Raw genomic sequence first — 27368 nt, 5'->3', positions numbered from 1 at the left:
CACTGTTCATTCTATTGCTCTATCATTATTTTAACCTTTATTTAGGCTAATAGAACATCACATATTTACTGTGGTCGCGGCAGTGGTTCAAATGTTTAGATAGGCTACTACTAGTGAAATATCGCAATTCTCTATTACAGTTTTGATACAGCAAAAATACTAGCCTAATTAATATAAATTTAAAACATTATTAAAGACAAGTAAACATTTTGAATAAATTTGAATAAAGTAGGGTAATCAAATGTAAATTAACACTGTAGTCTTCACTGTATAAATATAGACACATTTGTTACTAAAGTTACTTAAGTAATTCAATCAAGAGCAGTGAGTGGTTGATTAACATTAAAAACACAGCAGCACAATGTTAAGCTGCTGTCCCTTGAAGACCATGGATCCAATATACTAATGCACGGATTCAATATGTTGCATACATTTTATTTCTCAACTGTTTACGTTCACTTAAAGGGGACATATCATGCTAAATGCACTTTTTTAGCCCTTAAATGCATTTTGTTGTATATTTGGAGTGTTTAGAAGTACAGAAAAGATGAAATTATTCTCTTCAGGTGCTTCGTTGATATCTTTATATTCTGTTTTGGTCATATTTTTCAACCGGTTCAGATTTTTCTGTTTTTTTTTTTTTTGTTTTTTTTTTTCTGTCTTCTGGTTAGATATCTTTTTTTTTTTTTTTTTTTTTTTTTTTTAGAATTCAATTAACAAACATACAAACATCACAGTTCGTAAACAAATAGTACACAATAAAAAATAAATATATATATATATACAAATTCAGATTTTTCTGTTATCTATGACGTTTTTTGAACTAATACGTCACAGTATTTGCAGTGGAACTGCCAAATAAGGACATTGACTTCCGGCCCAACACTTCGAGCAATCCGCCATTATTATTTCTCGCTGCAATTTTGTAGTCCAAGCTAAAGGGTGCAGAAGTTATGAGAGGGTAAGTTAAAATGTTCGGTTGTTGGATGTAGTAACCCACACGCTTCATTACACCGTCTAATTTAGATGAACTGCCGCGCTTGTGACAGGAGCATGTTTGACTGAAAGAACGAGCAGAGAGAGAGACCCGGTCGCGCGCGCGCTCACTCTCTCTCTTCAGAGCCAGGCGAAAGTGTAAACAAGACATCACCGTCTCCAAACTAGACGCTGTCTTGCTCTCTCTCCCTCGGACATATTAATCAAAATAAATCGACACGGTGGTAAAAGGTCGGAAGACCAAAGTTTCATATGTAAATACAGTAACATACCATTGCGATACATCCATATGAAGACGTTGTTCTGCAGGTTCGTCGTCTTCATTTTCATCTCGCTCCGGCTCCGACTCTGGCTCGAACATGTAAGGCTGGCTGGACAAGTCTTCCGTTGTTGACATTTTGTTAATAACGTGTGTATAAAAGTTTCTGTGCCGCTAGATAATCCTATCTCTGCTACCAGACTACAAAAATGGCCGAACGTATATATCGATATTTTCTGAGATTTTTTTCCGATGATTAGACAACATTTTGTTATTGTGCTGGTACCTTGGCCTAGATTTGTAGCCTACCTTTTATGGACATTTTTACCTTTAGAAATCCATTTTTAAAACCTAATTATATGCACGCAACATCTTTTGTGTCATTTTTTTATAAATTAATTCAAATTGATTTATAATAATAAGACACAATAGGGCTGTCATGAACCGGGGTTGATCTCGATCTCTCTCTCTCTCTCTCTCTCTCTCTCTCTCTCTCTCTCTCTCTCTCTCTCTCTCTCTCTCTCTCTCTCTCTCTCTCTCTCTCGTGCGCATGCGTGGGCGTTTGCTGAGTGAGTGCGGAGTGTGAATCGGAGCGCGACTCTGGAGTCCTTTTCTTCATTTTCAAAGGTCTGTTTACTTAAGTGTTGTTTGCTGTTTTTACTGTGTATGGTCACAAAGATATTGTGGTGAGAACGGGGAGGTTGGGTTAGCCAGTTTTTAAACTGGCTACCATGGCGAACGCGGAGACGGCGAGTTATGAGCAACTCACCCGGCAGCATGGAATAAAAGTGCCGGTTGGAGTTGAGTGCTCAGTCGAAGAATGTGTGTTAGCGGTGGGAGCGGTGGTTGGTCACAGTAGTGTTCGTTCGGCGTCGAGAATGAATGGTGCTGTGGTGTTATTTTTAGATAAAATTGAAAAAGTAAACGCGGCAGTTGAAAATGGAATAGTCCTCAATGATAGTTTGATAAAGATCTTTCCTCTTGTTAATCCTGCGAGAAAGGTTTTGTTCCAATGTGCCTCCATTTATTAGTGACGAAGCGCTGCGACGTGAGTTAGCTCGATATGGACAGTTGGTTTCGGCGATTAAGAAAATTCCGTTAGGCTGCAAATCCCCGTTGTTGAAGCATGTTGTGTCTTTCCGCAGACAAGTATATATGATTTTGAGGAGTGATATTGATGAATTGAATATTGCTTTTAAATTCAAAGTTGATAGCTTTGATTATGTAGTTTTTGCAACAACTGAGAGTATGAAATGCTTTGGATGCGGGAAAGTGGGGCACTTGGTACGCGCTTGTCCAGACAAAGATGTGTCAAATGGTACAGAAGATGAAAGTGGGTCTCAAAGTCATAATGAAAGTCAGAGGGTGGAAGAAGAAAGTGAAGTTGGTGAAGTTTCGGAGTTGAGTGTGGACAATGAAGAACCAGGATGTAGTAGAGTGAAGAGTAGTGAGAAACGAATTCAAAATGATGATGAGATAATGGATATTGAGCTTGATGAGATCGTGGGTGAATTACTCAAAGAGGACGAAGCAGTATTTAAAGTGCCATCAGTGAAAAGGAAGTCTAATCGTGGGGAGATTGTAACTCCATTAAAGAAAAATGCACAAGATGAGACCATTACTAAAAGTTCTAGGGTGGTGTTGAATGCAAGTGATTTGTCTGGCTCAGAAAGTGAGCAAGAATTGTCTGAAGTTCAGGTTGAGGAAGAGGTGAGACAAGACTATAGTGGTTACAGTTTGGAAAGAATGAAAAATTTTCTCCAGCGAACAAAGGGAATGATGAATGTTGAGGTTATAGACTATTTTCCTGATCTTTCCTTATTTGTTGACTCAGTAAAAAGTTTAATGAAACAAAAAGGTGAAGGATGTCTGTCAAATCCTGAGGTGTATCGTCTAAAAAAGATTGTACAAAAAGTTCGTCCTCAAGCATTGAATAATGATATGTCACAAGAATAATGGCGTGATATGGGCCTGGCTTTTTGTGTTTTTTTTCATCCCTCATAATGAGTAATTTTAAAATATCTTCCCTGAACGTAAATGGGGTGAGGGATGCAAAAAAAAGAGCGCAGATTTATGAGTTAATGAAATTAAAAAATATAGATGTCATGTTTTTGCAAGAAACTCACAGTACAAAGGAAAATGAAGTCGAATGGATGAAAGAGTGGGAAGGAACATTGTTTTGAGTCATAAGACTGCTCTCAGTGCTGGGGTGGCTGTTTTGTTTTCAAAAACTTGTCTACCACTATCGTATGATGTTACAGAAGTAATACAAGGTAGATTAATTAAGATAATAGCAAAGTTTGAAAATGTTAGTGTGGAATTCGTAAATGTCTATGCGCCTGTAAAGCCAATTGAAAGAATGTTGTTTCTTGAAACTTTATGTGATAGTCTAAAACAATGTAATACAGACAGTTTTTTAGTACTGGGTGGAGATTTTAATTGTACAAGTAATGATTTAGACCGAAATCACATTGAGCCTCATATGGCTTCAAGAAATAAATTAGTAAATGTGATTAACTTGTCAACTCTGTGATGTGTGGAGAATTTTTCATTCTGATGAAAGACAGTATACATGGGCTCATGTGAAAGAAAATTGCATTTCTTTAGCAAGATTGGATCTTTTTTATTGTTTTAAACATCAGAAACAATATTTTAAATCTTGTGATATTTGTCCTGTTGGTTTCTCTGACCACTCAATGGTAGTAGCATGTGTTTTTATTAAATCTGTTAAACATAAGAGTGCCTACTGGCATTTTAATAGTGCTTTACTTGAAGATGCTCACTTTTGTAAATGTTTTTCTTATTTTTGGTTGGGGTGGAAATCTAAAAAGTCTTCTTTTGCATCAATACAACAGTGGTGGGAGATTGGGAAAGTGCAAGTACAAAAACTTTGTAATCAGTACACTTTTAATGTTACTAGAGACATGGTTCAATCCATGAGAAGTTTAGAGATGGATATTGTTGAACTCCAGGCTCTAAATGGAGCCTCTGCAAATCAAAACCAATTGCGGGCTCTTAAAGGAAAAAAAAGTAGCCTTAGCAGATCTATTAGGTACAAGGTCTCAGGGGGCGTTGGTTAGATCCAGGTTTCAGAGTCTTTCTGAAATGGATGACCCGTCCAAGTTCTTCTTCAGTCTAGAAAGGAAAAATGGCCAAAGAAAAAGTATTCAGTGTTTACGGGCAGCAGATGGAAAAGTTCTGACTGAGGATTCTGATATTCGAAAAATGGCTGTCGGTTTTTATAAGGAACTGTATTCTAACAGTGTTGTGGATGGCCAGTTGATGGCTGAATTTGTGTCCAATCTACCAAAAATAAATGAAGATTCTTATGCAGAGCTGATATGTCCCTTAACAGTAGACAAACTGTTTAAAGCTTTGCAGTGTATGAAGAATGGTAAAGCACCAGGATTGGATGGGTTGCCTGTTGACTTTTATAAGGCATATTGGCATTTGTTGGGAGAGGATCTACTTGCAGTGTTAAGTGATAGTCTGGATAAGGGACAACTGCTACTAAGCTGCAGAAGAGCTGTTTTAACGTTGCTCCCTAAGAAAGGTGATCTCAAAGAGATAAAAAAAGTTTCTTTGTTATGCACTGATTATAAGATTTTATCAAAAGTTTTGGCAAATAGACTGAAGAAAGTAATTGGACAGGTTATACATTTAGACCAATCCTATTGTGTACCTAATAGATCAATTGACCCTTCGCTAAGCCACGCCCGAAAACCGCCACTGGCCAATCGTGGCTTAGCAACCGTAACTAGGCGCGGGAGGTCTGGCAAGCTTTCGAGCGAGGGAAACTGTCACGACTGGGTTCAAAAACAAAACTGAGGACTCAATTGCAGAAAACCAAAATGGGATTTTAATAAAATAGAAGCAAAATACAATGATAAACAAAACTCCCACGCTGGAACTGGCACCTCCGGCTTAGGCGCTGGAACTGGCACCACTCAGGAACTGGTTCCTGAGCCGGGGGAGTCTGTTCCAGTGCCTGAGCCGGCGGTGCCAGTTCCAGCGCCTGAGCCGGCGGTGCCAGTCCCAGTCCCTGGAACAGACACTGGCTCCGGCTCAGGAACAGACACTGGCTCCGGCTCAGGAACAGACACTGGCTCCGGCTCAGGAACAGACACTGGCTCAGGAACAGACACCGGCTCCGGCTCAGGAACAGACACCGGCTCCGGCTCAGGAACAGACACCGGCTCCGGCTCAGGAACAGACACCGGCTCCGGCTCAGGAACAGACACCGGCTCCGGCTCAGGAACAGACACCGGCTCCGGCTCAGGAACAGACACCACCGGCTCCGGCTCAGGAACAGACACCACCGGCTCCGGCTCAGAAACAGACACCACCGGCTCCGGCTCAGGAACAGACACCACCGGCTCCGGCTCAGGAACAGACACCACCGGCTCAGGAACAAACACTGAAGGTTTGAAAGGCGTCTCCAGGATCCGAGCTAAACGCTCTAAATAGCCGGTCAGTGCCCCCCCGGCCATGAGAATGGGAATTTCCCGATCTGTCTCCAACTGGGCAGACGTGGCTAGAACCATCTCTGGCTGGGCAGATGTGATCTGAACAGTCTCAGACTGGGCAGACGGGACGTGAACAGTCTCTGACTGGGCAGGCGTGACGTGAACAGTCTCTGACTGGGCAGGCGTGACGTGAACAGTCTCTGACTGGGCAGGCGTGACGTGAACAGTCTCTGACTGGGCAGGCGTGACGTGAACAGTCTCTGGCTGGGCAGACGTGACATGAACAGTCTCTGACTGGGCAGATGCGACATGAACCGTCTCTGACTGGGCAGACGTGACGTGAACCGTCTCTGGCTGGGCAGACGTGACATGAACAGTCTCTGCAGGCTCTGGAGTGACAAAAACTGGCTCGATGGAGACAAAGACTGATGCAGCAGTCTTAGCTGCTCTCCTCCTTCTCAACCTTCGTTTTTTAGTTAAATTCGGAAAAACTTGACTCGGCGAAGAAGGATAGGTAAGTTGGTCAATAACGTCAGTCTCTAATGGTGGCAGGATCCTCCAATCCTTGCGATGCCGCAGGTAATCGGTGAATTTCCAAAAGTCCAGGATCCTTAAACCATCCATCTCCCACTGAGGAAGGGGATCATCCAAACAGTGGTTGAATGCCTCTTTAAGAGCTTCATCATGGTAATTCAATCCCCTAGCCATTGTCCAGAAGAACTGGGCGAAGCATCCTATCTCCCAGCCCTGCTGGCGTTGCGATGCCAACGCATGCTGGAGTTCTAGTCTCTCTTGAGCTGTAGCGCGGGGAACCACACGAATGCTCATTCTGCTGAGTCCTCAAAATGGGCTGTTTCGTTCTGTCACGACTGGGTTCAAAAACAAAACTGAGGACTCAATTGCAGAAAACCAAAATGGGATTTTAATAAAATAGAAGCAAAATACAATGATAAACAAAACTCCCACGCGGGGGAAAACACTAGAATAATATAAACAAACCAAAACACTGGGAAACAAACACAAGAACATTAGACAACGAAACAGCACAGTACAACAGACACAAGGAGACTAAATAGGGAGGCAAACAAAAGAGGGTAACGATGACAACAGGTGGAAAGAATTAAACCAATAACAAGATAACAAGAAGGGCGGGGCTAACAATGAACACGAGCACATGGCTCAACACAACAAACACCCAAGTGCAAAACAAGACAGGACAAACTTGTGACAGAAACATGCCGAAGCGTTGTGCGTATGGATTGTGCAAATCTGATACCCGGTATCGTAAAAGTTTGGACGGCGTGATGGATTTTGTTCCCTTCCCGAAACCTAAAACCCAAGGGGAGAATTGCCGGGCGTCATCTTCATTTATATAGCGCTTTTATCAATGTGGATTGTTCCAAAGTAGCTTTACATTGATAATAGGAAATTAAAAGTAAAGTGTTTTGGCTTTATAGCAGCTCTAGAATAAAGTTATTGTCCAGATTAAGCAGTGTGATTAAAGGCAAGACGGAGGCTCACTGACATAACTTAACGTTACTTAAAAATATATTTCAGCATTTTGTTAATCGATGGCCAAACTAGTAACGTTACCCCAATCCCATCGCGACTCTCCCGGTGTTAGTTCTAGTAAAAGTAAAAGGTAGTTAGTAAAAGGAGGGAACATCACTTGCCGGAGATCTCCAAGGAAAAGGTTGGTATGCAAACTTAATCAGTTCATAACAGTAAGTTAGTCACTTATGTGACCCACAACGTGTGAGCAGTAACGTTAGCCTGGCGCACTACAAATATAAGCGGGAGAATGTTATAATTGCAAAGTGGTCAGGCTAATGTCTTGTGTTTATTCCACAATACTTATGGATAAGCTGTTTGATTTATAAATATTAGAATATTTTTCAATTTCACTTACGCTGCTGTGCATGCACAAAGCTGTTCCTCAATTTGTGTGGTCAGCGTACGAGGCGGTTGCTGCTTGCGCTGGGACCTAACGTTATAGGCTTTAGCTTAAATTTTGATGAAATTATTCTCTAATCGTTTGCATATTATGTCGTGGATATAGCCCTCGAATGCATACTGCAGTCTTGCTCTCTCATATTTTCACCTGTTCGCCAAAAATGACTTATTATCTCCTTAGGAATGTCTGAAACCGGTGCATACATACTGTAATAGACGTGCCAGGCGCAAAAGCTTGACAGGCGTAGCAACAGTAACCAAGGAGGGCGGGGCTTAGCAAAGGGTCAATTGTGGATAATATATCTCTAATTCGAGATGTTTTGGAAGTCTCTAGACTGTTCGGGAAAAAATGTGTCCTAATTTCCCTAGATCAAGAGAAGGCGTTTGATCGGGTGGATCATCAGTTTTTATGGTACACGTTAGAAACCTTTGGTTTTCCACCTGCTTTCACTGCCTTGATTAAAGTGCTTTATGAAAATATTGAAAGTGTACTGAAAATCAATGGTGGTTTGAGTTGCCCTTTTAAAATACAAAGGGGGATTAGACAAGGTTGCGCCTTGTGAGGTATGCTTTACTCAATAGCAATAGAACCTATGTTAAATCAAATTAGGACTCATTTAGATGGTTTTACATGAGTACCTTTCCACCTATAAAGCTATCAGCATATGCAGATGATGTTTTAGTTTTAACCAGTGGACAGGATGATATTGACAAGCTGGTTGATATTGTTAACATGTACTAGGCCTATGCAAAAATCTCATCTGCAAAAGTAAATTGGGCCAAAAGTTCAGCGTATAGAGTTGGAAAATGGAATGAAGGAGAACTGGTATTACCAGGTGAAATGGTTTGGTCACAAAGAGGTCTGAAATATCTTGGAATATTTTTGGGTGATGAAATAATAATGCAAAGAAACTGAGAAAATATTCTTGAAAATGTAGATGGAAGATTTGAAAGGTGGAAATGGCTTTTACCTAAAATGTCCTTTAAGGGGAGAGCATTGATTATTAATAATTTAGTAGCCTCCTCATTATGGCACAGATAAACAGTTTTAGAGCCTCCTGAAGGGGTTCTTGGAAAAATACAGGTCAAGATGATCAATTTCTTTTGGGATAGATTACATTGGTTACCACGGAATGTTCTGTACCTTCCAAAGGAAGAAGGGTGGTCAAGGGGTTGTTGACCTTGTAAGCAGGAAAGTAGCCTTTAGGCTACAGTTTGTTCAAAAGTTTTTATACAGTCCTAGTGTCTCATGGTTTGGACCAGCCTGTTGCCTTTTAAGTAAGGTTGGAGGGTGGGGTTTTAGAAGAAATATCTTTTGGACAGATTGTAGGAGTTTTAATCTGAAGTTTATTTCTTCCTTTTATGAAAGCTTAAGAAAAGCATGGTGTATGGTACAGGTCAAAAGATCATTGTCATATCAGTCTCTGTATTGGTTTTTGGAAGAGCCATTGATTAATGGTGCTCGACTCGATTTATGTGGAAATACAACTTTGTGGTTGATGCCAATTTTAACAAAAGCCAAAATTGTTAAAATGAAAGACTTAATAGGAGTTGCTGGTATCGCGTTGGACAATGCTGATGCACTTGCACAGAGACTTGAAATGAAATCAACAAGGACAGTCTATTTCTTATTAAAGAAGTGCCGAGAAAATTTGAGTGAAGAAGACTGGAACTTTTTGTCAAGTCAAGCTCTTCCTCATAAAACGGATAATTTTCCTTGTATGGTGATATCTAAAAGTGTAATAGAAAATGAAAATGTTGTAATGACCCCAGAGAATTTGAGAGACATAATGTTTGATACAATAGGGGGAAAGAGTTTGTATAAAGTTTGTGTGAAGGTGATAAATCAAGAGAAATTAAAACATATGGATACCCCATGGAGAGATCATTTAAGTGTTGATTTTGATGTCAAACCTTGTTGGGGCTCTTGTTACAAACCACCATTGACTAAAAATGTGGGTGATCTTCAATGGAGAATTTTACATGGAATTGTTGCTATAAATGCTTTTATCTCATTGTTGAATCCAAATGTGCAAGATAGTTGTCCTTTTTGTGGTGAAAGAGAAACCATATTTCATTGTTTTATGCATTGTGAGAGACTAAGACCTTTATTTGGTTTATTGGAGGTTTTATTTACTAATGTTAATGAAATGTTTACAATGATTGTGTTTATTTTTGGTTTTAAATATTGTAAAGGAAAAATGAAGAAAGGACGGTTGTTAAATTTTATCTTGGGTCAAGCCAAAATGCCAGTTTATATTAGTAGGAAATATGAAATTGCTGGTAGTAGTAAAAATGTTGAATTGTTTAAGGGGCTCATAAAAGCAAGAATAAAACATGATTTTTTTTTTTCTCATATGAGAAAAATGGAAAACTTTGAAGAGGTTTGGAGTGTGCAAAGAATGTTGTGCTGGATTGAAAATGACACCTTGCACTTTGTTGAAGAATTTGAGTAGGCCTAACTCAATGTGATTTCTTGTAAATGTAGCCTAGTGTTTTTTGGTTTTGTTTGTTTGAGGTTGTGTAGTTAATAAATGTGTTAAATATCTCTCTCTCTCTCTCTCTCTCTCTAACCTGATTTTGCCTGCTACTTCTAGTTTCCATTCTCCCTGTTTCCCTCTCTCTCTCTCTCTCTCTCTAACCTGATTTTGCCTGCTACTTCTAGTTTCCGTTCTCCCTGTTTCCGTGCCAGATTATTGTTGCGTTGTAAGGCCATTCCACTACTGGATACTTGTCTTGTACTGTCTCGTCTGATGATACTGTGCTCTGCCCAGCCATCCTGCTGCTCGTGGCCTTCGACTACTCCTCAACCTGCCATTCTGCAACTGGTCTAAGACTGTGTTATCCTCGCTGACCGCTGCTATCCAGCTTGGGGATCCCTGCTGTTTCTGTTTCATTAAGCCATGTCAATTATAATTGTGTTAACCTGTTCTGTGCCCGCCTGGTGGCTGACTGCCTTTGTTCTCTTTACAATTAAAACTTTGTACCTGCATTCGCTCTTGGGTCCTTATCTTGACAAGGGCTGTTAAAATAGTATCAACAAAATGTATTTTGCAATGGAGAGGAAACAGAAGCTGTATTTGAAGTGCCATTTAGATGCATTTACTACGGTGCACATGCAAAAAACACATGCAAATAGAAAAAAAACACCCACAAATTAAGAAAACATCTTCATCAGTTTCACAACACACGTGTGCTCCAAATACAGAAACGCGCTGCAAATAACACAGACCACAACGGAAATGTTTCCAGGGGAACCAAATAAGTGACAAACCTGGCTGGCATGGGTTTTTTTCTTTCAAAATGATATGTGCTCATTAATGTGTAATTACTTCTACCAACTAATCAAGTATTCTCGTAAGTGTATAATCTGCCATTTAGAATACATACGAGTGAGTCGCTCGAATGGCGGCAGCCATGTTGCGCATCCATCTTGAAAATACATTAGCCAAAGAGGGACATACTACCTGGAAATTCAAGCTTCACCTTTTGCGTTTTTACACTCAGTGCCACCGTGACGAATGCGAGGGGGAGATTACTCGCGACTGCCGGCAGATTTGAAATAATACGGCCACCGTAGGAGTTAAAACGTTCTCGGAATGGGAGGGGCTAGAAAGTAATATTCAGTTGGTAGTCATAAACAATTTCACCGCTAGATGGGAGAAAATCATACACAGTGTAGCTTTAACTTTTTTGTTGTTGTTGTTGCAAAACATACAGAGATTACATTTTTATAACATACAACTTGTATACATTATACAAAATGTTTTAATATGTTCAATGTCATCAGAATACAAATGAGAAAAGAACAATGAGCTGAAAACTAAAATAAATAAATAAATAAGATAGAGAAAAAGAACATGAGGGAAAGATATTAGTCTATACATCAGTTACACTGTGCAAATTTTTTCATGTTATGTATACATTTGCATAAAGAAAAGTTTCATAAGAAATGTTAGGTAATGTAGGATCCAAACTTTTAAAGTTAAGACACTCACACACACATGTATATATAACGCCTATTTTAAAAGCTTTTTTGTAAAGAGATATAAATATATTTATTTGCAACCGTTATGTTAACAGAAGGCCAATGGAGGCCAATTCACCGTCCGCTCTCGGGTCCGAAGGGCACATCCAAGGAATCCCAAACTTCTGACACCAATTGTTGTGGCAAAAATATTCATTAAACAATCAATCACTGCGTAAGAGACATTTGAGTCAAACTGTCTTTTAAAAGTATTTATTCTTGCAAGAAGGCCCAGTTGCCACACAGAAGTCACCAGTACAGTCTGTGAAACAAGTGCGACCACGAGAGGGAGGGTAGAGGAGTCTTTATACTGCTTTCAAGGTCTTCTGCTTACAGGCCCTTATCTAAACAAGGAGAGGCTTCCCTGCTAGTTTTCTAATCCTGCTGAGTTTATTCTTACAAATTCACAAGTTCTAAATTGGACGGCCTCTGATCCTAGGGGTCAGAGCCCCTTTTCAATCTGCCTCCTCCTGATGTCTCACCTGTTTCCCAGTGTTTAAAAACACACACACATTAGTCATATGTTGGCAGACTACGTACAGTCCAGCAAAGATCATTTCAATGTCTTAATAATGAAAATAATGAAAATCAACACTGTAAATCAATGAAAATCAAAATGTTCCATTACACGCTCAATTAAAGTGAAAGCACACATTTGATGGACAAAATAAATATGATTTCAAACAAAAGTGCCCAAAATGCTCAGAATGTGCATGTCTAGTGTGTTTTAACAAGAAGTCAAGTCAAGTTTATTTAGGCCTATATAGCGCTTTTCACAACATAGGTTGTATCAAAGCAGCTTCACAGTAATAAATTAAAACAATACATCTGGAAGAACTGGATTAGGTTATGTCAGAAAAGAAAATGAAGACTCAAAAATATTTATATAAAATGTACCCATTTAAACTTGTTTTTATTATTCAGTTTGGGTAAAAAGATATATTTTATAAAAATAAATAAATAAATAAAAATTTATATATATATATATATATATATATATCTGTGTGTTGTAAAGTGGTTAGAAAAAAATAAATCGGAATCGGCTAAAAATCAGTATCGCCAGGTCAAACTCAATGAAAAATCGGAAATCGGAATCGGCCTAGAAAATTGTAATCGGTGCATCTAGGAGTTATAAATACTATTAAATTGTCTATCTAAAAAAAATTTCAAGAGAAATATTTAAATTTCTGTACTATTTCTGTGTAAGCCATTATGAAAATGTAAAATGTTTGTGTATTTATATGAGTGTGTGTGTGTATGTATATATATATATATATATATATGTATATATATATATATATATATATATATATATGTATATATATATATGTATATATATATATATATATGTATATATATTAAATATATATATATGTATATATGTATATATATATATATATATATATATGTATATATATATATATATATATATGTATATATATATATATATATATATATATATATGTATATATGTATATATGTATATATATATATATATATATATATATATATATATATATACATATATATATATACACTCACCTAAAGGATTATTAGGAACACCTGTTCAATTTCTCATTAATGCAATTATCTAATCAACCAATCACATGGCAGTTGCTTCAATGCATGTAGGGGTGTGGTCCTGGTCAAGACAATCTCCTGAACTCCAAACTGAATGTCAGAATGGGAAAGAAAGGTGATTTAAGCAATTTTGAGCGTGGCATGGTTGTTGGTGCCAGATGGGCCGGTCTGAGTATTTCACAATCTGCTCAGTTACTGGGATTTTCACGCACAACCATTTCTACGGTTTACAAAGAATGGTGTGAAAAGGGAAAAACATCCAGTATGCGGCAGTCCTGTGGGTGAAAATACCTTGTTGATGCTAGAGGTCAGAGGAGAATGGGCCGACTGATTCAAGCTGATAGAAGAGCAACTTTGACTGAAATAATCACTCGTTACAACCGAGGTATGCAGCAAAGCATTTGTGAAGCCACAACACGCACAACCTTGAGGCAGATGGGCTACAACAGCAGAAGACCCCACCGGGTACCACTCATCTCCACTACAAATAGGAAAAAGAGGCTACAATTTGCACGAGCTCACCAAAATTGGACAGTTGAAGACTGGAAAAATGTTGCCTGGTCTGATGAGTCTCGATTTCTGTTGAGACATTCAGATGGTAGAGTCAGAATTTGGCGTAAACAGAATGAGAACATGGATCCATCATGCCTTGTTACCACTGTGCAGGCTGGTGGTGGTGGTGGTGTAATGGTGTGGGGGATGTTTTCTTGGCACACTTTAGGCCCCTTAGTGCCAATTGGGCATCGTTTAAATGCCACGGCCTACCTGAGCATTGTTTCTGACCATGTCCATCCCTTTATGACCACCATGAACCCATCCTCTGATGGCTACTTCCAGCAGGATAATGCACCATGTCACAAAGCTCGAATCATTTCAAATTGGTTTCTTGGACATGACAATGAGTTCACTGTACTAAAATGGCCCCCACAGTCACCAGATCTCAACCCAATAGAGCATCTTTGGGATGTGGTGGAACGGGAGCTTCGTGCCCTGGATGTGCATCCCACAAATCTCCATCAACTGCAAGATGCTATCCTATCAATATGGGCCAACATTTCTAAAGAATGCTTTCAGCACCTTGTTGAATCAATGCCACGTAGAATTAAGGCAGTCAAACACAGAATTAGTATGGTGTTCCTAATAATCCTTTAGGTGAGTGTATATATATATATATATATATATATATATATATATATATATAGGCTATGTGTGTGTTGTGGCACAGTGATGAACTCGGAAACTTAAAAATGGCACTTTATGACAAAAAGGTTGCCGACCCCTGACATAAAGTATATTTCTGAGAAGTATATAAAATGTAGACTGAAAGTATACTTTATTTTTAGTTAAAAAAAGAAGTATACTGATAGAACACTTTAATAAACTTTTTCGTAAGGGTGCAAAGCCGGTGTGTCTTATCTGCAACGAAGTTGTCGCTGTTTGCAAAGAATAGAATATTAGACATTTCATGACATCTATTTTAGAGGTGTGTCTAACGATCCACAGACTCTTTTGAATGTCTTTCAGATTTTTTCAAATTAAAAGCTATCAATTCATCTCAAAATAAAACATTGCTGCAAAAACGTTCTCATACTTATACTTTTGAAGGCAAAATCACTAAAGACAGTGATGTGAGTATGTGTTTCTGCTCAGCTAGCAACACTGGGCATCAACCACACGGCATACGTTATACCTTTTCCTATACTGTCTACTTTCTATGTCTAACAGTTCTATCTAATAACGTATTAGACAGGACTGTTAGACAGATTTTACTGTCCTCACTATGTGTATTGATACATAGCTATGCAGCAAGCTTAACATTCCTCCAAAAAGTACCCAAGACAGAGTTGACTTGAATTTCATTTAATGGAAGCGGTGTAAAACTGCAAAAAAACAACAATAGAAATACATTAACTTTACAAGACACTTTCAGCATAAACATCTTCTAAAACATCCCTTCTAAACATAGATAGCATAGCATACATAATAGCATAGACAACATCCAAAGTTAAATTTGTACACACATCTAACATATTCAAATACAACACTACGTTATATGACAAAACAGCAACGACCTTTCATAAGATTGATTTTAGAAAACACTTACAGACAATGCCTTTTCAAGGGTAAAACATGAATGGAGATGGAATTCATCCATGTGCTCTCTCAAATGCCTGAACAGCACATGCTCTACTTAAGTAGAGGCACATTGCCTCTAGGGGTCACTAAATTGCAAACTGCAGCAGGGAACAGCATACTCCCCACTTGGCATCTTTAAGATGCCAAACCCTACAAGCAAATAAACCTTTAGTGTCCATTCTATAGAACTAACCACAGAGTCCTTTACCGTCCTTACTCAAGAGAATAATAATTTCAGAGATTGGTCGCAAAAACAGCTTAGAGCCACCTTCTCTGACAATTTTCACTTCGACCTTCCTTACTTTCCCGTCATCACTTGGGAAAGTTTGAGTGATTAAGCCAATAGGCCTGTCGTGTCTTTTGGCTTGAATATCCTTTAGTAGGACAAGATCTCCTTTCACATTTGTTTTCTCATCCGTCCACTTTTGTCTTTTCTGGAGACCACAGATATACTCACTTCTCCACCTTTTCCAGAATCCATTGGCCAGATGCTGGACTTGTCTCCACTGCTGTTTATAGAGATTACTATCGTCAAACTGCCCTGGTGGTACAGAATGTGCTCCAATCTTTTGCGCAAGGAGCATAGCAGGAGTAAGAATGAGAGGTTGTTCTGGATCGGAGGACACAGAAGTTAATGGTCTTGAATTTACGATGGCAGTAACTTCGGCCATAAAAGTTGTTAAAACTTCATGTGAAAGTCTAGCAGATCCAAGTTTGAGAAGCATGGCATCAAGAATATGATGAGACACTCCAATCATTCTCTCCCAACTACCTCCCATGTGTGAGGAATGTGGCGGATTGAACAACCAAGTACAACCTTGCTCTGAGAGGTAGCTTTCTACAGGTTTGTTGGCATGCATAGAACCAACCTGTAGTTCTTTGCTGGCCCCCATGAAGTTTGTCCCACAATCAGACCTCAGTTGTTTCACAGGTCCTCTGATTGCAAAGAATCGTCTAAGGGCATTGATAAAACTAGATGTATCAAGTGATTCAATAATTTCAATGTGAATAGCTCGTATACTCATACACGTGAAGATGACTGCCCAGCGCTTGCTATTACTCTGTCCTCCATGTGTTCTTCTGGCAGTGACAGACCATGGACCGAACACATCTAGACCTACATAAGTGAACGGAGGATAGGTGCTCAAGCGATCGACTGGTAGGTCTGCCATCTTCTGCTCTTCAGACCTACCCCGTAACTTACGACATGTTACACAACTGTGTATTAAACTGCTGATACGTCTCTTGCTGGCGACGATCCAGAATCCAGCTGCCCTGACAGCTCCTTCAGTGAAATGGCGGCCTTGGTGGCAAACTCTTTCATGGTAATATCTAATGAGTAGAGAAGCAACGTGGTGTTTACCTGGAATTATAATTGGATGAGCCTCATTTGATGGAATTTGTGCGTTCGACAATCTTTCTCCAACTCGAAGTATTCCTTGACCATCAATAAATGGACAAAGTTTGACAAGGGGACTTCGTTTATTAACAGGTTTTCCCTTTCTGATGCTCTGCATTTCCTCTGGATAGGTCTCAATTTGAACAGCAAGAATGATTTTAGTCTTTGCCTCATCCAATTGGACTGCACTCAAAGGTTCCTTACACATATGCCAGCCATGGCAGGAATCCTGATTGACTTCTTTTGAGAAGGAATGAGCTATATGTGAGAGTCGTGCTACAGCTCTTGAAGCTGACGTCCAGCTTGAAAACCTTTCAAAACGTGCACTTCCAAGGCATGGAGAAAGTTGGTTATACATGTCATTACCTCAGGTCGCAATTCTGCATCAGATTCAGGATGGATGAGGTCAAAGGCTTACACGACTGGTTGGCAGGTTTGCGACAGGAATTTTGGCCCAGTAAGCCATGCAGAGACAGTAAGCTGGTTTGCTGAAACGGCTCTTGTCCCACAGTCGGCTGGGTTAAGATCAGTTTGAACATGGTGCCACTGATGTTTCTGAGTTGAACGTCTAATTCGTTGCACTCGGTTATTAACATGTACAAAGAAGCGTTTTGATTCATTGAAGATGTAACCAAGAACCACCTTGCTGTCGGTATAGAATTTCATGTTCTTCAGTTCCAGGTCCAGCTCTTCAGAGATTACTTCTGCTATTTCCACTGCGAGAACAGCAGCGCATAATTCAAGTCTGGGAATGGTTAGGTCAGGTTTTGGCACCAGTTTTTATTTGTGTTTTACCAAAGATGAACCCAACCTCAGTCTGTCCATGAGCATCTGTAACCTTTACATAGCCAACAGCGGCAATGGCTTTAGTTGATGCATCAGAAAATATACAAACTTCTCTTTCCTCAGCTTGTGAATAAGGAATTGATGTGTATATTCTTGGAATCGTCACCTCTTTCAGATGTTGTAGAGAAGTACACCATTTCCGCCATTCCTCGAACTTGTGATCAGGAAGAGGTGCATCCCAATCGCAGATGTCACTGGTCAGATCTCTTAGAATTTTTCGACCTCGAACACTCACAGGAGCAGCAAACCCAAGTGGGTCGAACAGGCTATTTATAGCAAATAACACACCACGTCGAGTATATGGCTTTTCAACATCAACCACTTGAAAAGTGAGTGTATCTGCGACAAGGTCCCATTTTAGGCTTAGACTTCTCTGCACAGTGTAAAGGTCTTGGCCAATATCAAGATCCTGTAAGCCCTTGGCAAGATCTGCAGCAGGGAAGGCTTTCATTACCTCCAGTTTATTGGATGCAATTTTATGCAACTTAAGATTAGATTGGGCCACCATCTCTTGAGCTGATTTCAGCACACTTACAGCTTCCTCCACTATGGGGAATGATTTGAGGCCATCATCCACATAAAAGTGTCTTTCTACAAACTTTCTCACCTCTTTTCCAAACTCTCTTTCCCCCTCCATGGCTGTCCTTTTCAGACCATAAATGGCCACGGCAGGTGAGGGGCAGTTGCCAAACACATGAACTCTCATGCGATACTCCATGATCTCACCGTCAATTTGGTGGTTATGGAACTACAAGAAACGGAGGTAGTTGCGATAATCCTCTTTCACAAGGAAACTATGAAACATCTGCTTGATGTCTGTAATCACCGCAACTGGCTCAGTTCTGAAGCGCATGAGGACTCCAAGCAAGCTATTAATAAGGTCTGGACCTCGAAGGAGAACATAATTCAACGACACGCCATTGAACCGTGCACTTGAATCGAACACGATTCTAATTTGCCCTGGTTTTTGAGGGTGGTAGACTCCAAAACTTGGTAAGTACCAACATTCCTTATCTCGGTCAATGGGAGGTGCTACTTCAGCATGATTGTTTTCAAAAATCTTTTCCATGAAATCTATAAAATGATCCTTCATCTTGGTGTTCTTCTTCAGAGTGCGACTGAGTGACAGGAGTCGAGTCAAAGCATGCTGTCTGTTGTTGGGTAAGCGTTGTCTTGGTGTGCGAAATGGCAGAGGAGCTACCCAACTGTTTGCACCATCTTTGCAGAATTCCCGATTCATGATCTCTAAGAAGAGTTCATCCTCAAATGAAGCAGCAAGCTTATAGTCATTGTCCGCCTGACTGAAAATCAATTTGCCCACATTGGTGCGTGTGGATCTGACAGGAGACTTGTTTTGTTCACCTGACAATCGTACTTTCATGTAGATGCTGTTCTCACATGGTGTCAGGTAACTGGGACGTCTTTTCCAGAGGAGGTTAGTTTTATAAGAACAAACAGTGGGTCTATGAACACCATTAAGACAAACGTTACCAATTATAACCCATCCTAAGTTCAAACGTTGAGCAAAGGGTTCATTGTGATGACCTTTGTACTGACCTCGTACCTTATGCACACGAATGATATCTCTGCCAAACAACAAGAGAATCTCTGCATCATGGTCAAGGGGCGATATCTTGTCAGCTACAACTTTAAGATGGGTATAACTGCGTGCAGCTTCTGGAGTTGGGATTTCATCCCTGTTGTTAGGAATTAAGTCACATTCGTTGAGAGTTGGTAGTGATAAGCGGACTTCTCCATCTCCCGACTCCACAATGAAACCACTTGCTCTCCTCCCTGCAGCATCTGCCGTTCCAGAGCAAGTCTTAAGTGTATATGGACAAGCAGCGCCTTGGATTTTAAAAACATCGAAGAAAGCTGATCTAGCCAGCGACACATTACTCTGGTCATCCAATAGCACATACATTCTTACTTTCTTTTCGGGATGACCCCTTGGATTGACATTTACAAGACAGATTTTAGAGCAGGATTTACCATTGACTCCACACACTTCAGTACACATGGAGGTAGTGGCAACTGCTGCACTTTCACTTTGCTCCCCACCATGATCATCCACTGGTGTAGAAGAATCTTCCATAATCCAAGGTGCTGGTCCTGCATGAAGAGCTGAGATGTGTCGATCACTATTTCATTCCTCACAATGCACTACAGCTCTACAGTCCTTTGCTTGATGGGCTCTTGAAGAACAACATCTAAAGCATATAAAATGCTGTGACAAAAAACGCTTTCGTTCTACTTGGGGTTTACTTCTGAAAGCATTCAAATAAATCCTCATTTAAGTGCTCTAGAGAGAATTTTCCAGAGTTTTCTACCTCTGTTCTGTTCACTGAGAAGGAGGCCTTCGGTTTTCATACTTTGGTGAGATGTTGCTTCTCAACTCTGAGAGGGCAGGTGCTGGGAGTGTAGAGGAAAAAACTGGGATCGTTCCGCATCTCTGCCTGTTGAGAGACAAAGTCGACAAAAAACGAAAAAGGAGGATATGAAACACAATGCTCTCTTTTGTAGTAAGACCCCTTACTCATCCATTGCTCTTGAATGATGTGAGGTAATTTCTCTAAAATTGGATTAATTCCTCTCGCTGTGTCAAGAAAGTTGAGCCCAGGGAGATAACCTTCTTTCTTTGCTACTAATATTTCAAAAAGTAAGTCACTGAGCTCTTGCAGCTTCTTGCTGTCTTTGATTGAAAGTTTGGGGAAATTGTGAAGTCTGGAGAACAGGAAAGCTTCAATGCTTCAGGAGAACCATAACTTCTGTCTAGCCTCTGCCAGACCATATCCAGGCCCGCAGCTGGATTATTTACATGAACAGCTCGGATACGTTTGACATGCTGTAGTGACTCCCCACCAATCCACTTTATTATGAGATCTAACTCTTCACTAGGTTTGAGATTCAACCCCTCTACTGCATTGTTGAAGCTGGATTTCCATGACAGATCATCAAACACTTTAAGTCCCGTAGTAATAAGATCTCTACGTGTTAAATAAGCAGCCAGTTCTGAAACATCTGTGGAATTAACTTTTGCTGTGCTTGGAACAGAGCATGTGAGCGGAGTGGAGCGGGAGCGAGCGGGGAGCGGGAGCGGGCGGATCTTGGACAGAGCGCCATTTTTAAAAGGACGGAGCGTCGCCTTATTTCCCGCTCCAATTTCGCTCCGCTCACACCACGAGTCTGAAGCATGCTCAGTCAAACCTAAACCAGGATCCATCTGTCTTGCACAGTCATCAACAGTAGACTATTTTCAGTCAAAACTCGGCTCAATAATGGAGTTCAAAAAGGCTACTTCAAAAAGGAAAATGAGAAGTCATACAGGTCAGGTGTACTATTAATATAACTAACTAACAATGATAATGTGGTACAAGAAAACGAATGTGGAGACATCGTTTCAGTCAGCAAAGATTCATTTTGGAATCTCAAAAGACACATCTCTCGAAAAACATTAACGTGAGCTACGCGAACACGCTGGGAAGAAAACAAAAGGTTAGCAAATTGAATACGGTAACTTGTAACAAAGTGTAAATTAAATATAGCGTAATATTCAAACAAATTCGTTTTTTCATTCAAGTAGACCTAATGGTTTGTTTTATTTAGCCGAATTTGTGTCGTCCGTAATAATATTTATATTATTAGGCCCATTTATTCGTTTAATTTTACAGCAGTTTGTGTGTATGGAAGCCAATTTAAATTTGAATCAAAGGTTCACTTATCTGGCCTTATAGTTAATTTACTTTTAAAAAATGTATGTATATTTTTGTTTATATAATTTTTATTTATATTATTAGGCCCATTTATTCGTTTAATTTTACAGGACCTTTTGTGTAGGCTATACTGGCTATACTTTAAAAAAATGTATGTATTTTTTTGTTTATATAATTTTTATTTATATTATTAGGCCCATTTATTCGTTTAATTTTACAGGACCTTTTGTGTTTACTCTACTGTCCTGACTATGTGTATTGATACATAGCTATGCAGCAAGCTTAACACTCCTCCAAAAAGTACCCAAGACAGAGTTGACTTGAATTTCATTTAATGGAAGCGGTGTAAAACTGCAAAAAACAACAATAGAAATACATTAACTTTACAAGACACTTTGAGCATAAACATCTTCTAAACATAGATAGCATAGCATACATAATAGCATAGACAACATCCATAGTTAAATTTGTACACACATCTAACATATTCAAATACAACACTACGTTATATGACAAAACACCAAAGAACTTTCATAAGATTGATTTTAGAAAACACTTACAGACAATGCCTTTTCAAGGGTAAAACATGAATGGAGATGGAATTCATCCGTGTGCTCTCTCAAATGCCTGATAACAAAATGGCTGAACAGCACATGCTCTACTTAAATAGAGGCACATTGCCTCTAGGGGTCGCTAAATTGCAAACTGCTGCAGGGAACAGCATACAGATCGTAAACTGATGAATGCGAACACTGTTGCTGAGTCCCAATTCGCATACTATCCGTCCTAAATAGTATGCGAAACTAGAATTAGTACGTCCCAAATCGTAGCATGTTGAAATGAGTATTCCAAAGATACCCGGATGGTCTACTATTTCCGGTTAGAATTCGAAGTGCAGATCAATGCACACTCTAACGGCTAATATTGCCCACAACCCATTGCGTGCGGGAGGGAGGAGCTTTGCGGTGATGATGGTGATGTAAACCTGGCAGTCGGATGCAGCAACGGAGATGCGCCCTCAGTTTTTAAGTGTAAGAATTCAAATGTTTAACCCTAATTAAAGTTATATTTTATTGTCTCGTAATATTAATGGGTTTATGTTGTGCCAAAAAAGTACCGTGTTTATCTTGTAGGGTCCGATGAAGATACCGAGCGCCTCATTGCAGGCTACAAAACAATAAATAAAAAGGCTCTAGTACAGTGTCATGCAAGTGTCTTTTTTTATGTATTTCTTTTGATGTTTCTGTCTGACTTATTTGTAGTAATAGCTGTACATATGTTAACTTTATCAGTCCAACCAAAGAAACATGGTTACTACACTTTTACTATAGTAAAAGCATGGTTCATTTTCATCGGGGTATTTTTAAGTATTATACATAAGTATAAGATTAAGTATAAAATACGTTAAACAATAGTTATACTATAAACTTTAAATATTTTAACTCAGAAAATAAGTAGCGCTAGCTTTCGTTACACACATTTGCACATGAACGTCAGAACCAGCCGCCTCACAAACGACCTGCGTTTGGTTGATCTACGACGACGCCCTGCTTCACTCCTCAATTTGGTAAACACATTGTAAATGTATTGTGGAAAAAAAGATGGGAATAGTAAATAAAATTATATTGCATATATAAGAATGAATGAAATGTTAAATGTTTTGTTAACAGTCGCGGTGTGCGTAACTAGGCAACCACGTTCAAGTTCACGTTGCATGACGTCATCGAAGTATGTCCCAGAACGTGCGTACTTTTTTGCTACACACTCAAAAGTATGTACTTTTTCATCACAAAAAAAGTACATACTTTTAGGTCGTAGTATAAGTAGGCGAATTGGGACTCAGCATGTGTGCTCAGGCTCTGGCTGGCGTTCTCAGCGCCTTCAAAATAAAAGTCACAACAACAAGTGCAGCTTACGTCACTTCGGAGTTCCTAATGGAGTTGCGAATGCAACTGGGAAAACGTTCGTAGGGGCACCATTAGTTCTCAGAGAACCACCCTGGTGGCTAGTTCCTAGAACTAAGTTCCTAGAACTTTCCGGTGCGAAAGCCCCTAAAGAACAAAGGGAATAGAGAAAATTACTCACTGCTCTTGACTAAAGAACTTTTGTAGCTTTAATAAGGATTAATCTATATTTAATTAATAATTTATGCAGTGCAGACTGCTTGATAATTTATTTAATTTCTGTAGACTATATTGCTCTGTGAATGTTAGACGGGTAGGAAGGGCACAGGTAAATATGACATTTATTATAGGTTTATGAGAGTTGTGTTAAGTTCACTTAAATTAAAAGTTGTTAAATTTTTGAAGCCTAATAAATGTTAAAAAAGCACTGTAATGTTGAATATATGAATATATATGTATATATATGCACTGTGCGCCTCAGCATGCACTGACCCCACTCTGTGATTTTAAGTGGTCTACCACTTCGTGGCAGAGTTGCTGTTGTTCCCAATTGCTCCCACTTTGTTATAATACCACTAACAGTTGACCATGGAATATTTAGTAGCGAGGAAACTTCACGAATGAACTTATTGCACAGGTGGCAACCTATCACGGTATCACACTTGAATTCTCTGAGGTCCTGAGAGCGACCGATTATTTCACACGTTTGTAGACGCAGTCTGCATGCCTAGGTGCTTGAATTTATACAACTGTGGCCATGGAAGTGATTGGAACACCTGAATTCAACAATTTGGAGGGGTGTCCCAATACTTTTGGCAATATAGTGTATATATTATATTATATTATATTATATTATATTATATTATATTATATTATATTATATTATATTATATTATATTATATTATATTATATGACTTATCATTGTGTTCTTTGTGTGCCCTCCTAGCTACAGTGACAGAAAGCTATGCTGACTACTATGACCAAGGAGAAGATATTGCTGGAACCCCATGCAACAATGGCAACCCGAAGGCCTTCAGTGAGGTTTTCCTTCCCACCCTGTACAGCATAGTTTTCATTGTTGGCTTAATCGGAAACAGCCTGGTAGTGTGGGTCCTGATCAGATACCATCAGAAATCCAATATGACAGACGTGTGCCTCTTCAACCTAGCCCTATCTGACCTGCTCTTTCTTGTGTCAATCCCTTTTTGGGCTCACAGTGCCATAGATGAGTGGGTTTTCGGCAAATTCATGTGTCATACCATAACAGGTTTCTTCATGATAGGCCTCTATGGCAGCATCTTCTTCATGGTCCTAATGACTTTGGATCGCTATGTCGTCATCGTCCATGCCCACAGTATCTTTTCCAGAAATCGGTCTGCAAAAATGGGTTTGATTCTGGCCTCATTTGTATGGATGCTCAGTCTGTTTTCATCCCTCCCTAATATTATTTTTGCCAAAGAGAAAAATGATTCAGGCATCAAAACATCCTGTGGAACCGATTTTCCTGAAGGTTCAGCCTGGATGTCATTTACTTACCTTCAGATGAACCTCTTGAGCTTGATTATTCCCCTGATTATTATGAGCTTTTGCTATTCCCGGATCATCCCCATTCTGCTCAGCATAAAATCACAAAAAAGACACAAAGTCATCAAACTCATCCTGGCTGTGGTGGCAGTTTATTTCCTCTTCTGGACTCCATACAACATTGTCATGTTTCTCATGTTCCTGCAGAGGAAAGGCTACTTGCTTTCTTGCGACTGGCATACTAATTTGAGCCTTGCCATGCAGTGGGTGGAAACTATCGCCTTAAGCCACTGTTGCCTCAACCCTATTATCTACGCCTTTGCTGGACAGAAGTTCAGAAGAGCAGTTCTTAAAGTCCTAAAAGATCAGTTTCCATTTTGCTTCAGCCATTGCACAAATTTGTCTCCACAGTTATCTGAACGCAGAAGCTCAGTCTTCTCCAGATCTTCTGAGTATTCCTCGACACAAATTGCATAGCGCAAACTTTTTCCTCCAGAGAGTTGTTTTCATTCTGAGTAGCTTATATTTTTATCATCCCCAAGTTCCCCTTTTTACTGAATGTATCGAGTTTATCTTGAAAGTTGTCCTTGTTCTATTTTTTGACACTTTTGTTTGACAATAATGATGTTTGTCAACCTTCACAAGGACGCCAACGCACTGAAAGGCATTTTTTGTTTAAATTAGCTCAAAGTTACAGTTGTTCATATGTGTCAGGAATTATGAATATGAAAAACAGAGTCGATATTTTTGTTTGAAATATGAGCGTCATCTGCTCCCATTTAGAAAAAAATCTCCTGTACGATTGTCATGAAAATGCTGGAGACATTTTTGAGACATATTGATAGATTCTCATGTTTCATACTCATATGTTTATGTCAGATTTCTATATGGAGTAAGATGGTGGTGTACATTCTCTTAATTAATTACACAAAAATACAGCAAGGTTCTTAAACTCTATTTCTAGAAAATGAAGAACAAAGAAATGTGCATAATGTGTACTTTGTTTTTAATGTTTTTAATTAGTTTATGAAGCCACTGCAATCTTAATTGTTTCATAATACACTGTTATATTATAATGCCATCATATTCTGTGCAGGCATTTAGCTTACTTTGCTGTAAATAGAAAAGCCTGACAATATCACAGCTAAATACCGATAAGTATTGTGGTATTAGCCATATTTCTCACAGACACATCCCCAACTCGTAAATATCAGGAATTAAAAAATCCAGAGCTTCCCACTCGTATTTACGACATTCCAGGAACTCCCTGACATAAACAAAGCTTCCAGAGATCGCTATAACATTCAGATAGACACTTTTGAAATATGGTGTATGGTTTATATGTTCTTCATGCCATGTTTGCTATTTTCATATTAGATTATATTTATAATGCATTGCTAATTGACATAGCCTTTATCATTGTGCAGAATACTATAAAAAAAAATTCTGTTTTAAGCCACATCCGATTACAGAAGGTTATTTAAAAAAACTTGACTTGCGTTATAAAGCTAGTTTTAACCAAACACATGGTTTTAATCTTATAAATTGTTGTGTTTTGATGATGTGCTAAGCTAACATGCTAGCTAGCCCTAAGATGCACCTGCCACCATTTTTATGAATAATTTTGAATAGAAAAACTGAAATGTTTCTTTTTTTTTCAGTAAGGGCATTTGATAGAGTTTCAAAGAAGGTGAAATGAGAAGTTTGATCAAAGAAATTAGGATTAAAACAGTGTGAATATTAAGTTGTCAGTAAATATAATGAAGACAAACGAATCTAATAATTAGAACCATAACCAGACCAGAGAGGTGTGAAAACTGAAACTGAATGGGTCAATTTGCACCACAAAACAATATAGACAATTGACTGAATGGATGCTTAGAAAATGACAATAAACATCATTTAGCATTTTTGAGTCTTCTTTAAATATAGTCATATGGCATGATCTTCAAAAACATTTAATTCAATTCAGAGTTTTAGACTTATTTTAATCTTCAGATTTGAAATATGACATGGTCAGACATGTGGCTTAAGCTGTGCATTTCTAGATTAAAACAATGGCAGCTTCAATTTTATTTTAAAATAAATTTCTAATAACTTTACAAAACGTTGAAGCTATTTATAACATATTTCATAATGACAATAATTCATTCTGAATTTACAATAAACTGTCAAGTGTCTGCCTTCAAATGAGACCATACTTGTGCTTTTAGTGCAAAGGGATCATGAACTGTATCTGTTTTAGTTTGGGTATGCCATTTTTTTTGGTATTTTTCAAAAGCAGGGGGTGCTGGCTAACATTACTGATGTAGTCGTTCATTTCAAAACTATTTTCTGTATTATTTGCAAATCTAAAATATAAGCAATTTACATACACAGGGAAGAACATCTTAGCAACAACGTCAAGTTCTGCATTCTCCTACTTAACTTGATTTTCATCACAGGGTGGAGTTAAGTTCAAGTATAATTTATGTAGTAAGTATACTGTGGTAGATTTTTCCCTAAACCTAACTATCTGGGTCTCATCTACAAATCGACGTCCCCGAACGTCTACTGTCGACGT

The 27368-nt window shown here is 39.0% G+C and overlaps 1 protein-coding gene across 1 annotated transcript in view; it reads left to right on the top strand.

Annotated features, from left to right (window-relative positions):
- The window catches only part of LOC308704382 (C-C chemokine receptor type 5-like), a 27352-nt gene extending 640 nt beyond the window's left edge, over positions 1 to 26712 (top strand). The window contains exon 2 of the mRNA XM_081388614.1: positions 24228 to 26712. Within this exon, the coding sequence (XP_081244740.1) occupies positions 24228 to 25282 (1055 nt within the window). The 3' untranslated portion in view covers positions 25283 to 26712. The remainder of the gene's footprint in view (positions 1 to 24227) is intronic.
- The last annotated feature ends 656 nt before the right edge of the window (positions 26713 to 27368 follow it).

Source organism: Scardinius erythrophthalmus (genome assembly GCF_964197995.2).
Source record: "Scardinius erythrophthalmus genome assembly, chromosome: 16".
Taxonomy (NCBI): Eukaryota; Metazoa; Chordata; class Actinopteri; order Cypriniformes; family Leuciscidae; genus Scardinius; species Scardinius erythrophthalmus.
Note: the sequence above shows the minus strand (reverse complement) of the source record. Positions and strands in the feature narration are given on the sequence as shown.